Source organism: Anomaloglossus baeobatrachus, chromosome 10 (assembly GCF_048569485.1).
Source record: "Anomaloglossus baeobatrachus isolate aAnoBae1 chromosome 10, aAnoBae1.hap1, whole genome shotgun sequence".
NCBI classification, from domain to species: domain Eukaryota; kingdom Metazoa; phylum Chordata; class Amphibia; order Anura; family Aromobatidae; genus Anomaloglossus; species Anomaloglossus baeobatrachus.
Genome location: NC_134362.1, coordinates 36,991,508 through 37,006,462, shown reverse-complemented (window position 1 = coordinate 37,006,462; position 14,955 = coordinate 36,991,508). Strand labels below are relative to the sequence as shown.

At 41.4% G+C, this 14,955-nt stretch overlaps 1 protein-coding gene across 16 annotated transcripts in view; it reads left to right on the top strand.

The window, feature by feature from the left end:
* NRXN2 (neurexin 2) overlaps positions 1-14,955 on the top strand; it is a 955,311-nt gene that overhangs the window by 402,523 nt on the left and 537,833 nt on the right. For all 16 annotated transcript variants that reach the window (XM_075326071.1, XM_075326065.1, XM_075326063.1 and 13 more), the window contains 3 exons: positions 1,698-2,169; positions 3,303-3,686; positions 5,876-6,079. In XM_075326071.1, the coding sequence (XP_075182186.1) occupies positions 1,698-2,169; positions 3,303-3,686; positions 5,876-6,079 (1,060 nt within the window). The remainder of the gene's footprint in view (positions 1-1,697; positions 2,170-3,302; positions 3,687-5,875; positions 6,080-14,955) is intronic.

Sequence of the window (14,955 nt, the reverse complement as noted above, 5' to 3'; positions counted from 1 at the left end):
GAGCAGGGTAGATAGCAGAAGTATATTAGGAAAGTGTTAGTTAGGAATAGTTAGGACAAATGAAAGGGGGTCACATTAGTAGTGGAAAACAATTTACTGAGAAATTTAAAAACAGTGTATTAGAGAGTTGGGGAATGGCCAATGATTGCTATATATCAGTGCTCCACTGCAGTGCAATATATTAGGAAAAATAAACATAAATGGACCACATAAGAAATGTATTTAGGCAACAACTCAAAATGACAGTAAAACCAAAGCAGAAGAATCTTTAAATTTGCCCAGTGACAGAGACACCCATACACGCCACAATTATAAATGTATAAAACATTTTATTTTTATAATGCTGTAGGGTATATCAAAACATATAACAAAGACATAGAGAAAAGGACCAAGGAGAAGAGGTGCTAGAGGGGAGACACCCCACGTGTCCCGGAAACAAATGAGAGATAACAAGTCTCCAAGGGATCTGAAAAACCTTCCCAGGGTTAAGTAACCACCAAGTAGATAATAGCCCAGGAATGCAAAGTGTAGCCTAATGAACCAAAAAGTGGTTCAAAGTATAGCCTAGGGGGGAAATCCACTTACCAGGGAGACAGATCACCAAAAGGCCAGGGTAGCACGTGGGGACCGGCGTCCCAACATGTGTTTCGCTAGATAGATATTAGGAAAAGTATATTAGGAAAGTGTTCGTTAGGAATAGTTAGGACAAATGAAAAGTGGTCACATTAGTAGTTGAAAATGCCTTTAATTTCAAAATCTCTGAAATGGATCTCATTGCAACTCTGTGGGGAATCGTGACTGCAATACTGTAAGTAACTAGAAAAAATATCAGACCTGGTAGATTTTTCGCTACTTACTTGTTGCAATGCGAACCCATTCACTTTTACTGTGCTATAGCAGTGACACATTAAGAGTCACTGGTTAGCCCTTATGCTTACATTACGAGGTAGAGATAGAGCTGTGAGCCTCTCATTTTTGGTGCCTCTTTAAGCCACTTTCCAGAAAAAGAAATCTACACCAGCTCATGGCTGTAGCTCTCATCCACAATGTACAGCAGTTTTAAGATGTACATTTTAGCAAATCTGTCGTGTGATGATGACACTTTTGTTAAAGGGGCTGTCCATCTATGTGGACTTTTTGTTTTTAACTTAAATGCATGTATTTGTGTATAAAAGGCATTGTCGCATTTGGGTCTTATTTAAAAATGTTCTCCATTTGCCTTTTATAGCCTTTGTGATTCACTATCTATTCCTGGCTGCAGAATGAGTTAACTGAGGATTCATCAGTAAGCTCATTTTGATAGTCTGATGGCAGTGTATAACGCTTTAACCTGTCTTTTCTGAGCTCCTCTCCACTGATTATTGATTACATGTCACATTAAAGTTGAAGGTGCAGGGAAGCAAAAAGCCTGTAAAAGCCAAATGGTGCAAATTGTTTACTAAAACCCAATTACAAAATTGAAATTTAACCCTAAATACATAAATTTAAGTAAGGAAAAAAAGTCCTCAATGGTGGACAACCCCTTAATTTTTGAACGTTTTAGGTTGGCACAAATGACAAGAATTTGCAAAATTTGTCCGAAATACCAAAGAATTGGTGTTTCTTCATTGTGTAGAGTTAACTCCTATAATGACTTCCACTGTCTGCACTTTTCAAAATTAGATATAAAGTTTTATTTCCCTTCTTTCTCACACTAGGTTGTATATAAAAACAATGACTTTAAATTGGAGCTTTCCCGCCTCGCTGCCGATGGTGACTCAAAAATGCGACTAAGTGGTGACCTCCTCTTCCGGTGTGAAAATGTTCCTTCCTTGGATCCGGTAACATTTCAACTTACTGAAGCTTTTCTACGCCTTCCTAGATGGGAGACCAAAAAGGCCGGGTCAATTTCTTTTGACTTTAGGACCACAGAACCCAATGGTCTTTTACTTTTCAGCCAGGGGAGACCACGCACTGGTAGTGGACCAGCAGCTGCTGTTCCAGGATCAGTAGCCACCGGAAGACCAGAAAGACCACCAAAAGCAGACTACTTTGCAGTGGAGTTACTTGAGGGGACATTGTATCTGCTGCTTGATCTTGGTTCTGGGGGAATTAAAGTGAAAGGAAGTCACAAAAAGGTCAACGATGGAGAGTGGTGCCACGTCGACATCCAAAGAGATGGCAGAAAAGGTTTGTGCTCTTTAATCTAATATATAAAGTTGAGTATGTGTGTATGTATATGTGTATGTATGTATGTATGTATGTGTGTCTATGTCCGCTAAAGGAATCCGCACCGTCGCATTTACAATCACAAAATTTTGCACAGACGCTTCAGGGAACGTCATAGACTATGTTTTGACAAGAAAATGTAACCCCGCGCTTCACAGTTACTCTCCAAAAAACCTACCTCCATTAAAGTGAATGGAGCTGTGAGCTACAGGCTATTAATAGGAGCTGTGATTGGTTGCTATAGGAACAAAGGACAGTCATAGTATAACCAGCTTATGTGTGAGGTAATTTGATGTCGGTGGAGAGACAGACACAGACAGTCACAGACTGAGAGACAGACAGACAGAGACAGACAGACAGGCACAGACAGAGCAAGAGGCGCACAAGGAAAGAGACAGAGACAAATAGAGACAGACAAAGACAGATAGGAAAAAACGGCCAGACAGACAGAAAGAGACAGACAGAAAGACACACTGGGAAAGAGACAGACAGAGGCAGACAGGGAAAGAGACAGAGAGAGACAGAGAAGGAGAGAGACAGACAAAGGCAGACGGGGAAAGAGCAGACGAGGAAAGAGACAGACGGGGAAAGAGACAGACGGGGAAAGAGACAGACCTGGAAAGAGACAGATCTGGAAAGAGTCAGACGGGGAAAGAGTCAGACGGGGAAAGAGTCAGACGGGGAAAGAGTCAGACGGGGAAAGAGTCAGACGGGGAAAGAGACAGACGGGGAAAGAAACAGACGGGGAAAGAAACAGACGGGAAAGAAACAGACGGGGAAAGAAACAGACGGGGAAAGAAACAGACAGGGAAAGAGACAGACAGACAGACAGAGACTGGGAGACAGACAGAGAGACAGTTACTATCCCGGGCAACGCCCGGGTACTACAGCTAGTATTTAATATAAACAAAAAGTTTTGGATGATCTAAAGTCTATAAAAATAATCCAATTTCATATTCTAAAATGAAAAATATATATTTTTAATTTCTAAAATATTTAAAAAAAAAAAAAAAACTTACATAACTTAGGTCTTGCCGTAATCTTAATAACCAGAAGAATTCCATTACAGCTAATTTTTACTTTGTTCTTCTCAGGTTCTATCTCAGTTAACAGTAGAAATACCCCCTTTCAAGTCGGAGGTGATAGTGAAATTCTTGACCTAGATGGAGAAATGTATCTAGGAGGTCTTCCGGAACCAAGAGAAGATCTGCAGCTTCCCCCAGAAGTCTGGACGGCCTCCCTCGGCTTGGGATTCGTAGGTTGCATTCGGGACCTTTTTGTTGATGGCAAAAGCAGAGACATTCGGCGGCTGGCTGAGGTATCGGCGACTTCAGGTGTAGCTCCTTTCTGTACTCGAGAAACCCAGCGCCACTGTACTACCTCCCCATGTAGAAATGGAGGGCAATGTAGGGAAGGCTGGAACCGATTTATCTGTGACTGCGTGGGGACAGGATACCTTGGGGACACGTGCGAGAGAGGTGAGTTATAATGCACAATTTACATATCATCGTCATCAAATTATCCATAAGAACACATTAAATCTCCTGAACATGAAAGGAGCACAGGTCATTTTTCCTATCGACAATTCCAACTGCCTGGAAGACACATGGACACGCAGAGTGTTTTGTAGAGAGTCAACCGCAAAAAATTGTTGAAAAAATTACTCGAAAAACTCTTGAAAGACTCGTTCTGTTTCTTTCTACTGTAAAACCACTTTGCCGTTCATGTGTTCAGTTTTTTGAGTGCTTTTTTCCACTTTAGGTTTTGAAAAATGCTTAGTTAGGAAAAAAAGAAACTGCAGGTTACTACTTAGAAGCGGCTCCAGATGGAAAACGCTTCGAACGTGGCACTATCCAATGAAAATTGGCAGAGAAAGTTTCAAGACAAAAAAAACCTTCAAAAACTGTTTCAGAATATGAAAAACTCCTCAAACTCAACAAAGAAGGAGGAGAATTAGGAGAATTTCCTGCGGCTGTCTCTACTGGAAAATTTGTTGACTTTGAATTTCCCAAAAAAGCTGTGTATACATACCCTAATGATAATTTTAGAGCCAATAGAGGAGGCTAAAAAGATTAGGGATGGGCAAATGGTAACTATTCGTAACGAATCCCAAAGTTCTATTCCAGTGTTCGGCACGAATAACGAACCTAACGCAAGTCAACGGGAAACCATTTTTCTTGTTGTGACAAATATTGGAATAGTACTCACTATTCGGTAAGGATTACCCTAACAGGAATAGTTACTATTTGCTCATCACTAATTATAAAAGCTCCATGAAAATTACCAATAAGTACATGAAGGCTCTGAGTTATTTAAAGATATGGTCCAGCTAATAAAAAATTGTTTAGAAAGGATCGGACTGGTATTAATTCTGAAAAGAATTGATACTTACTTTCACCGATCCCGCATATCTCCCATTCTCATCCTTACCAGTCCATACTGGTCTTTGCTTCCTGGTTCCATCATAACCCTAATGAAAATGCCTGCTCACTGATCATGGGCTAGTGTGGGTTAGTAATTGGCTGAATGGCCATTTCTAACAATTTCCAGTATGACGAGATGGGACCAGGAAGCAGAAACCGGCAAGAAACGATTCAGTGGCGGAACAGTTGTTGCGTGGAGTTTGTGAATTATTTTATACCAGTCTTGGACAAGATTTTTATTAACCATCTCTTTTAAGGTTTCTTGGAATAAAATTCCCTACTTTACTCCCTTTAAGCCTTTAGACCACCATAAAAATGAGGTAAAGTTGTCTGAACCCTTGACTGCCCAACCATCTGATGTTTGCTGGCTTCTAGACTCTCCCCGTTGGATGATGTTGGGAAGAGAAGGATCGGAAAGTTGAGATTTCAACACTGAATCCATTTGTTTTCAGAGATATATGCTATTGGAAGAGTTCTTTGGCAGTAGCTTTCTCCTCCTCCCACATGAAGACACATGAACACTTGGCTAAGCTGAGCATTGTTGTGCATGGGGGAGCTGGTAGAGGTAGCTGTCTGCCGAACGAACATTTGTCCAACAGCTATCTTATGTGTATGACAAGCTTTACTTGCCCCATTATTTGAGATGTTTTGCAGAGGCCAAAATCGTGCCCGGTGCCTAAACATGTGAGGTTTTGGATGATTAATGGTGCTCATTGGCATCTCTGAAATGTATGGAAACTTTGAATAGGTCCTACAGAATACAACGTGAAAATAGCCTATTACAAATCTTCTGGATTTCATTAGGTTATATCAAACCATCACCATGAATTCTGTTGGTATATGATAGATTTATAGTGAGTGGGAGTACAATAGTTGTGACTCTCCCAACCAGTAATGTAAATGGTGGACCTAAAGACCTGTGGTATTGGAGCAGTGGTGTATAAGAGCACACTTTGCCTCCATTGACTCATTGGAATGGTGATCATGCATTCACATGGGACTTTAGGACCGTTGTTCTTCCGATTGGTGGGGGTTCCAGCAGTTGGACTTACCTATCGTAAATTTATCACCTATGCTATGCTTTCGTCCAAAAAATAACTTGGTTCTCTATTTTTGCTTGGCTTTAATGACACCCAACAAGCTAATCACTGTTTCCTTTTCTTTTCCTCTCTGAGATATAGGGACTTTGAGTCCTCATCATTAACATTCCTTATCACACCAATTTCTTGCCCTCCTGGTTACAGAAGCAGCAGTCCTGAGCTATGATGGCAGCATGTACCTCAAGGTCCTACTCCCTGGCGTCACACATACCGAAGCAGAAGACGTCTCTTTACGGTTTATGTCCCAGCGAGCTTACGGACTTCTTCTGGCAACTACCTCGAAAGAGTCTGCAGATACGTTACGACTAGAACTCGACGGAGGAAAAGTGAAGCTCACAGTAAACCTAGGTATCTATTTTGATCCCCCTTTCCCAAAAAGTACATGACCTTCCAAAGCCAATGGCTAGAGTCACAGAGACAAACTATTGATTTTGTGGGTAGTAAGAAAACACGGCAACAAAGATCAGTTATTTAATAGGAATCTGTTATGAAATTCTGTTGTAAAGTAACATTGCCATGTAGTGCAGCTTGTATTAAGAAGTATCACATGTGTGGTTAATAGAGATCAGTGATATGAATTGAATTCATATCAAATTTTGGAAATTCGCTGCATGGCAAACTTTATCAATTTGCATCAATCAGCAAAAGTTTCCTACCACATTTTTTCCCAATACAGAAGATTGCATGAGCCAGAGAATGTTTCTATGGGTTTTGCCAGAATGACTTGCATCTTTCACGTCCCATAAACTAACAGCTAATCAGAATAGACTTCATAGCCTGTAAAAAAGCTGAAGCAGGGAATACAGGATCTGTTTTATAGGGAATCTTGTGTAGGGTTTTGCTCATGTAGGCATTACGTATTGGGCAGCATCCACTCTGGCAACATTTTTAGTCCAACAAGGCAAGGTTTGTTAGCTCCATAAACCCTGCAGGGACCGTGACACAAAACAGCCAAGCTCCGGCAGAAAGGGAAATACAGCAGGACAGTACAGTACATATGGCAGGTTAATATTCTTCCAATACTCCAGCAGATATATGTCTAAGGCTGAAGTTCCACTTGCTTATGACTCGTGCGAGTCTCGCATGTATCACCTGGCATGGCCTGACGCTCTCCGGACATGAGCGCCTCAGCTGCATAGAAATACATGTAGACAACCTGTTCCTGTCAGGAGAGTGTGCGCCTATGCCGGGTGATACCGATGTGAGACTCACGCGAGTCATTTGCAAGTGGAACCGTACCCTAATACTCCAGCTGAAACATTTCCAATACTCCGGCAGGTATACATTCACCCTCTGGTAGATTGTCCACCATTAATTGGTCCGTTTCCTCTCTAAGACCATGACTGCTCCGCTCCTCAGCTGACTCCCTAGTTATTCCATTCAGAGACAGTCCCTGACATGTCTCTTTCCCAGCTACAGCTCACATCTTGGCTGGTCACTCATGAGTTTACACTCTCCTCTTTGCTGCACCAGTCACACACGCGCTAAACCCATTTCCTGGTTCCTTAGTAAAACACCATCAATTTACCCAAAGACATATTTGTTTTGCTGACTTGGACACAGAAAATGTGCTGAGCCTTCTAACAAGTCTTTTACCGCATTCCAGAGCTGGATTCACTTTATATTCCCCAGTCCTGCTGTATTGTATTGTCCTTCTTATTACTGCTTTTTCTGTCCGTGTACTAAGCAATGAAGAGCAGAAATCCATCTTTATGTAATATGTATAGCAGACTAGTATTGATCCACTAACTTAGAGTTAACTGTTAATTAAGAAAAAAGCCTGAAGAGAAAGAAAATTGATGAAAATGCAGGATACAAGGCATATAAATGGTTATTCCGACATATACACACACATGACAGCTTATTCTGAAATATTATTTGAAAGAATAGTTCCCCTTTAAGCATATTAGGTGTTCAATACACATTGGCTGGCGCTTTGCCATTCATTACACCTTCGAACTGTCAGTCACCTCACCACATTGAGATCTTCCTCCTGCTTCGCTTTATTTGGGTCAGCACAGTCTTGGATATAATCTGAACATGTCCTCAGAGCAATCTCTGGTCTTGACATGTTTGTCTGTTCGGCGCATCTGCACCCCGATACTGTGGTCATATGTACTTACCCATGAATTTTGTCAAGACCAGGCTGGTCTGAGTTGAGTCAGCAATGTCAATCATGAAGTGGGAAGAAGAATTGTCAAGCCTGTCGGAGTGAAGTGCACCAGACTTGAATTGTTAAGCCTGACTATCGGAGTGAAGTGTACCAGACTCAAATTGTCAAGCCTGACTGTGGAAGTGAAGTGCACTGGACTCTCAAATTGTCAAGCCTGACTGTCAGAGTGAAGTGCACCAGACTCGAATTGTCAAGCCTGACTGTCAGAGTGAAGTGCACCAGACTCGAATTGTCAAGTCTGACTGTCAGAGTGAAGTGCACCGGACTCGAATTGTCAAGTCTGACTGTCGGAGTGTAGTGCCCCAGACTCGAATTGTCAAGCCTGACTGTCGGAGCGAAGTGCACCAGACTCAAATTGTCAAGCCTGACTGTCAGAGTGAAGTGCACCAGACTCGAATTGTCAAGTCTGACTGTCAGAGTGAAGTGCACCGGACTCGAATTGTCAAGCCTGACTGTCAGAGTGAAGTGCACCAGACTCGAATTGTCAAGCCTGACTGTCGGAGCGAAGTGCACCAGACTCAAATTGTCAAGCCTGACTGTCGGAGTGAAGTGCACCAGACTTGAATTGTCAAGCCTGATTGTCAGAGTGAAGTGCACTGGACTCAAATTGTCAAGCCTGAGTCAGGCTTGACAATTCGAATCTGCTGCACTTCACTCCGATAGTCAGGCTTGACTGTCAAGCCTGACTTCGACAGTCTGGCTTGACAATTCGAATCTGGTGCACTTCACTCCGACAGTCAGGCTGCCTGACTGTAGGAGTGAAGTACACTGGACTCGAATTGTCACGTCTGACTGTCGGACTGAAGTGCACCGGACTCGAACTGTCAAGCCTGACTGTCGGAGTGAAGTTCACTGAATTCGAAGTTTCGAACAAAAAATTGTCATGAATCTTAAGACTATTAGCTAAGCAACTAAAGGTTTATTTCTTCTTAGGATAAGTTGCCCTATGTGGCACTGATGGTACTTTACAAAAGAGTTTAAATAGTTAAATATCAGAATAACGTACATTCCACATATATAACCGCTTAGCCACTTTGACTTCAGCCATTTTGTCATACATCGAGGAGTATTTAACAGGCAGCTATAAGCTTCATCTCATGAGAATTTATCTCTATTTAAGACTTAATCATTGGTGTGTAAACGTTGTTAGCTTAACAATGAAGCTCCTGAGGAATCGAATAATAGAAGGGGGTGAGAAGCTTTCTTTTGTGGAAGAACATTGTCACCAGATAATTATTTCTTCCTGAATTCCCCTTCTGAGAAGCGAATCCCCATGTAAGTTGAAGATATCTAAATATTTACATAGTTGCACGATTAGAATTGTCACCTTGTTTCCGGGACTATGTCGGAGACGCTTGTTGTTTCCACCAGGAATTCAAGAGCCTAGACCAAATAAACTAACTAAGCTAAGCCAATTGTTCAGCCATCAACCATGTCAGCCGACTCCCATACATGGGAGAACTTGTTCGGCCAAGCACTCATGTGTTCTCTATGAGAAAGCCGTCAAGTGACTCGTTGGTCGGCAGCTTATCTCAGAGAGAACAATGTGATTGGCAGTCCAAAACTGGATATGCCAAATCGACATTTATACCAACCATCATTTGATCACCCCCGAACACATTAGATTGTCGATTGAACCCATCGATATCACCAGGTTCAGGTTAACAGTCTAATGGCACCCATAAATGTTGTATTAAAGTAGATCAAACATGCTAAATTCGATTCAACTGGCTGACCATCTGATGTGCATGGAGGCCTCCTGAACAAAGATATCAAGAAGAGAGATGGACAGGTCAGTTAAATTTTAAAGGGGTTGTCCATTAATTTTAATATTGGTGAACTATCCTTAGGATAGATCATCAATATCAGATCGTTAGGGGTGCGACACCCGGCACCCCCACTGATCAGCTATTCCTGGTCAAATGTGATCAGTTGTACAGCTGTACGGAACATCTTCACCAACAGGATAATGTCCACAGTGGAGTGCAATAGATCCACTCCTATTCATTCGAATAGGGTCCAATGTGCAGTACCCAGCCACCATGTCTACTATACAGTTGACAGAGCTGTGCAATTCCACAATTGCACCGGAAACTGATGATCGATGTGGGTGGCGGGTGGTGTATCCCCACCAATCTGATATTTATGACCTATCCTGAGGTCATGAATATGAAAGTAGTGAACAACCCCTTTTAAGAGCCTGGTCCTTTTGTCTTCAGAAAAAATAAGTCCCTTTCAGGGCCTACTCGATCAAATGAGCATGAGTATGGAGTAATCGGGAGAGATAGTTGTCAGCTAAGTGGTTGTTCCTTTAGGACACCCAACCTATTTTTGGATATATAGATGTCACAGAAGAGAGTTTTACACTTGAGTTATCCATCAATTGGTTAAATAAAATACCACTGCAAATGGCAACACCTGCCCAGGAGGACTCAGTATAAGCATGTACAGTGTGGTTACTTTTTGAATGGCTGCTATGCAATACAATATTTTTCTACACCATTAGTTTTCCACTATGGGGAGTCTATCATTGGGGGTTTTAGCTGCTGGATCCTATATGATCAGCTAATTACCATGGATCCCTCAGCGAAGTAGAATAGACGTAGTAGAGATGGATCAATTGAGTTCTTGTACAACCTTATAGATTGTCTTAGCAAAAATGTATGTTACCTTTTATGTAAGGATTTTCCAGTTTGTCAGACAATTTCATTTTTTCCTTTTCCATACAACTTTTCATTAAGATACTAGTTAACACCTATTGAGCATTATGGTATTTATTATGCTTGGTGGATCACAGTCTTTAGCTTTATGTAAATCTTTTTAAAGACTTGAGTTTTACTTTTTATGCTTTTTTATATTTTCTGATCTGTTGGAATATTGTGCATTTTATTTTATTGTATATGATTGTGTTTTAGACTTTTTTAATGACACCAACTCTTTTATGTAGTTTTTTGTCTCTGTGACTCTTGCCATATTACCAGTCGGCCATGCTTTATGTGTTAAAACATGGCCGAATGGTGTTTTTTGGTTCTCTTCTTCTGTTGGTATCCTCTTAGTGTTTTGCTTTGCTGAAAAAACCTTCAGACACATCTGGTCTGTCAGGCACGGAGTGGACATTTCAGAGTGACAAAGCCCTGCCCCACTGTACTCTTCATAGACGATCACCCATTAATTCTCATATTATGGCTATTGTGCTTCTTCACTTCTCACTTTTCAATTTCATTTTCAGAGCATTCATTAGACATTTTACAAAGCGGAGAATTAATATTCTGTTGTGTGTAACAAAAGCAAGTGAATCATTTCCAAAATTATATATACATGCGAGCCCTGCTGAATTAGATGTCCATAAAGCAGAGCTGCCATTATGAACAATTCTTCGTGATATAGATCGGCCATCGGTGGATTTTCAAAGGCTTGACGAAAACTGTTTAATGGCCATTTTAGTTCCGCTACATTGACGATTTGCTAAATTTTTTTTCGACCAAATTAACCAGAACAAATCTCTTTTATTATGTGTTATCCATGTAGAGATGTTTCTCTGCATGCTTCATACAGTTATATGTAAGGGATGTCTGGCGAGACCTTATAAGCTTTCACGTTTTGAGGGATTTTTTTGTCCCAATGTATCCACAGAGCTCCTCTCTTCCATGAATGCATTGGATTCAAGTCAGGAGCATCTAGAGATCCTTTACCCCAAATATTGTCTTAAGGTCGAATTCTCTACAGAGATAAAATTATGAAAAATAGTAACCAAGGTGGGGGACCACCCAGGTTATCAACGTACCTCACAAAAATATATGGGGCTATAGCAACCTGTGATTAAAATGCAACCTTTATTTAAACCCATAAAATTAAACATATTGTGCGCAATCAGTGATGAAAAACCAGACCTGACACGTCAGCACAATATAGAGATGTGACTGCACTGATGCTCAGACAGAAACATCAACAATTGCAAATTCCAGATATATAAACATATGTAATCCTTATGATATATGATCAAATAACGGATACACCTATTTTTTTTTACCCAGTGAGGAGAAAAATATGAATATAAATGGGACTAATCTGCCAAATGTGTGCATACACAAACGCACCTCTTATGTAGAGGAAGCACTTATATACAAAATTCCACAATATAGATCAAGATATGGATTTATCTCACCCAAGCAGACATATAGGTCCATGTTGATGCAGTCCCGTCCATTCCAGTCCACAAGGGGGGAGACGATGAAAAACAACAAGGCTACTATCCCTATAGGGATGACTCTAGCTCTCTATCAGAAACTCCCGCCCTACGCCTTTCACCACCTATGGATAATAAGGGGAGATACATGGTCTATTTTAAGACTACGCACAGCTCCTTTTTGTTGTGAGAGTCAATCCTAGTCTTTTAGCTCCTTTATGTGGTGCATGTATCTCCCCTGATGATGAAACGTGTAAGGAGATGGGAGACACTGAGACTTTGTTAGAGGCAGCCAGGGCCTTGGGCCAGATCTGGACTGTCCTTCTCAGGGCGGGAGTTTCAGATGGAGGGCTATATCCCAGAAATAAAATTGTGAACCCTTAGGTTATGTGTACGCTTAGTCCTATTGCTGTGGTTTTGGAGCAGAAACGGAGTAGAACCTTCAAGTTTTTGAGGAGTTTTGTATCTTTGAGAAGAATTTGAAACAAAAGTTTAAAGGAACTGAGAGTACTCAATGGTTGATGCAAAAGATGGTTTCTTCGTCTCGCAGAAGTCTTGTGACAAAGATTTTTTGCATAATTGGGTGTTGTAGGTATGTAGAATTGGATTTGTAATCCATACAGTTGAGCGATTACCTAACTATTCGCACTCGCTATATTCGTAATGAGTACTGTCTAATACTCGCGCATTCATTCCGAGTAGTGTGTGCAATGCAAGTCAATGGGGAAAAACTCGCAACGTAATGAGTAACCCGAATGCCGTACTATTCATGCGAGTAGCTAATAGTTCGGAATTCGAGTTACTCGTTACATTGTGAATATTCCCCATTGACTTGCATTGCACACACTATTCGGAATGAATGCGCGAGTATTAAAGCCGCTTTACATGCTATGATATATCTAACGATATATAGTCGGGGTCGCATCGTTAGTGACGTACATCGGCATCGTTTGACATATCATAGCGTGTGACAGCTACGAGCGACTGTTAACGAGCAAAAATACTCACCTTATCGTTGCTCATTGACACGTCGCTCATTTTCACAAAATCGAACGTCCTTCTGCACGCCGGTTGTTCATCGTTCCCGAGGCAGCACACATCGCTCCGTGTGACACCCCAGGAATGATGAACACAGCTTAGGCTACTTTCAGACTTGCATTCAGCGCATTTCGTCACTATGGATAATAGCGTAGTCCGTTAACGCTATTCTCCATAGACTTATATAGACGACGCACTGTAACGCAAGTGTCTGCGTTGCATCCGCTGGACGATGCAGCGTCGTTATTTTGACGATGCGTCGGGCGGATGGAACGCTGCATGTAGCGTTTTTCTGTGCTTGGCGGAGTCTCAAAAAAACGCAACCTGCAGGAATCCGTTTGGCGTCCGTTGTTTTTATAATGGACGCCTATGGTGGCGGATTCCGTTAAAATGCGTCATTTGACGGATTCCGTTAACGCATCCGTCTTTACACAACTGCGCATGCCCAGATGTGTAAAGTCAAGGAGAAAAACCTATAACGGATTGCGTTATTTTGTACGATCCGTAGCATCCGTTGTGCCACTATATGCAACGCATCCGTTGCATGCGTCACACAACGCAATGCTACGGATCCCGTCCAACGCAAGTGTGAAACTAGCCTGCGGCCGCCGGTAATGTGGAAGGAAGGAGGTGGGCGGGATGTTATGTCCCGCTCACCTTCGCCCCTCCGCTTCTATTGGCCGACCGCTGTGTGACGTCGCTGTGACGCCGAACGTCCCTCCCCTTCAGGAAGTCGATGTTCGCCGCCCACAGCAAGGTCGTTCGGGAGGTAAGTACGTGTGACCGGGGTTACCGTGTTTGTGCGAAACGGGCAACAAATTGCCGGTGTCTCACAACCGACGGGGCGGGTACGATCGCTTGCGATCTCGCTAGCGAGATCGCAGCGTGTGAAGCCCGCTTTAGACAGTACTCATTATGAGCATATACGAATAGTTAGGTACTCGCTCAACTAATCCAGAGGCTTTTGGGAATCAGATTCTCCTTTTTGCATCTGGATAAGAAAAAAAAAATGTCGCCATCCAATTGTGCACGTTTCTTCAGTGACAAAGGACTTGGAGAGTTTTCTTCAAGTTTTTCCTCTGTTTCCATTCCAAAAAGACTCGCATAGCGACTGAACAAAAATTCAAAGTTTTGGAGAAGTTTTAAGATATAGAGGAGGATTTGGAATGTTTCTACTGCCCAAAACTTCTAACAAATCTCAGTGTGCGAACAAAAAAAAAACGGCAAAAAGAATGAACACAATGGAATAATACTTTTAGACTTTTGTTACGTCTTTTAACAGCTTCAGACTTAGAAAGTTGTAAAGTGACTAAAAGAAGTTACCTGTTCATTCTTCAGGCGGCTTCCATTTAGATCTGCTGCCATCTTAAAGATGCTGTGTGCACGTACCCTAAGAATATGTTCAGAGAATTTTTTTTAACATTGATGGAACAAATTTTGCTCTAAAATTCAAATAAAAACTTCAAATACGGTACTTTTTAAGTAAGTTTCCTGTGGAAAAATGACTTTTGTATATGTTGCTGTTATATGATTATCGAAAGCAAAAGCAACATCAATTCTTTAAAAAAAAAAAAAAATGCTACACACTTGATCACTAAATTATAATATACCATATACCCATTTGGCACATATCAGAATATTAGTACCAGGAGATGACAATGTCAGCTCAAAGACCACTCAATAAATAGTATTTAAACAGGAGAAACGGGAATGTGTTGGTCATTATTAAATACATTTTATTAGGTACGAGAAAACACATTGAAAAGATAGTTTTGTGAAAAAATCACCAATAAAACACACAAGAAAAGTAGTGTTTAAAAGAACTAT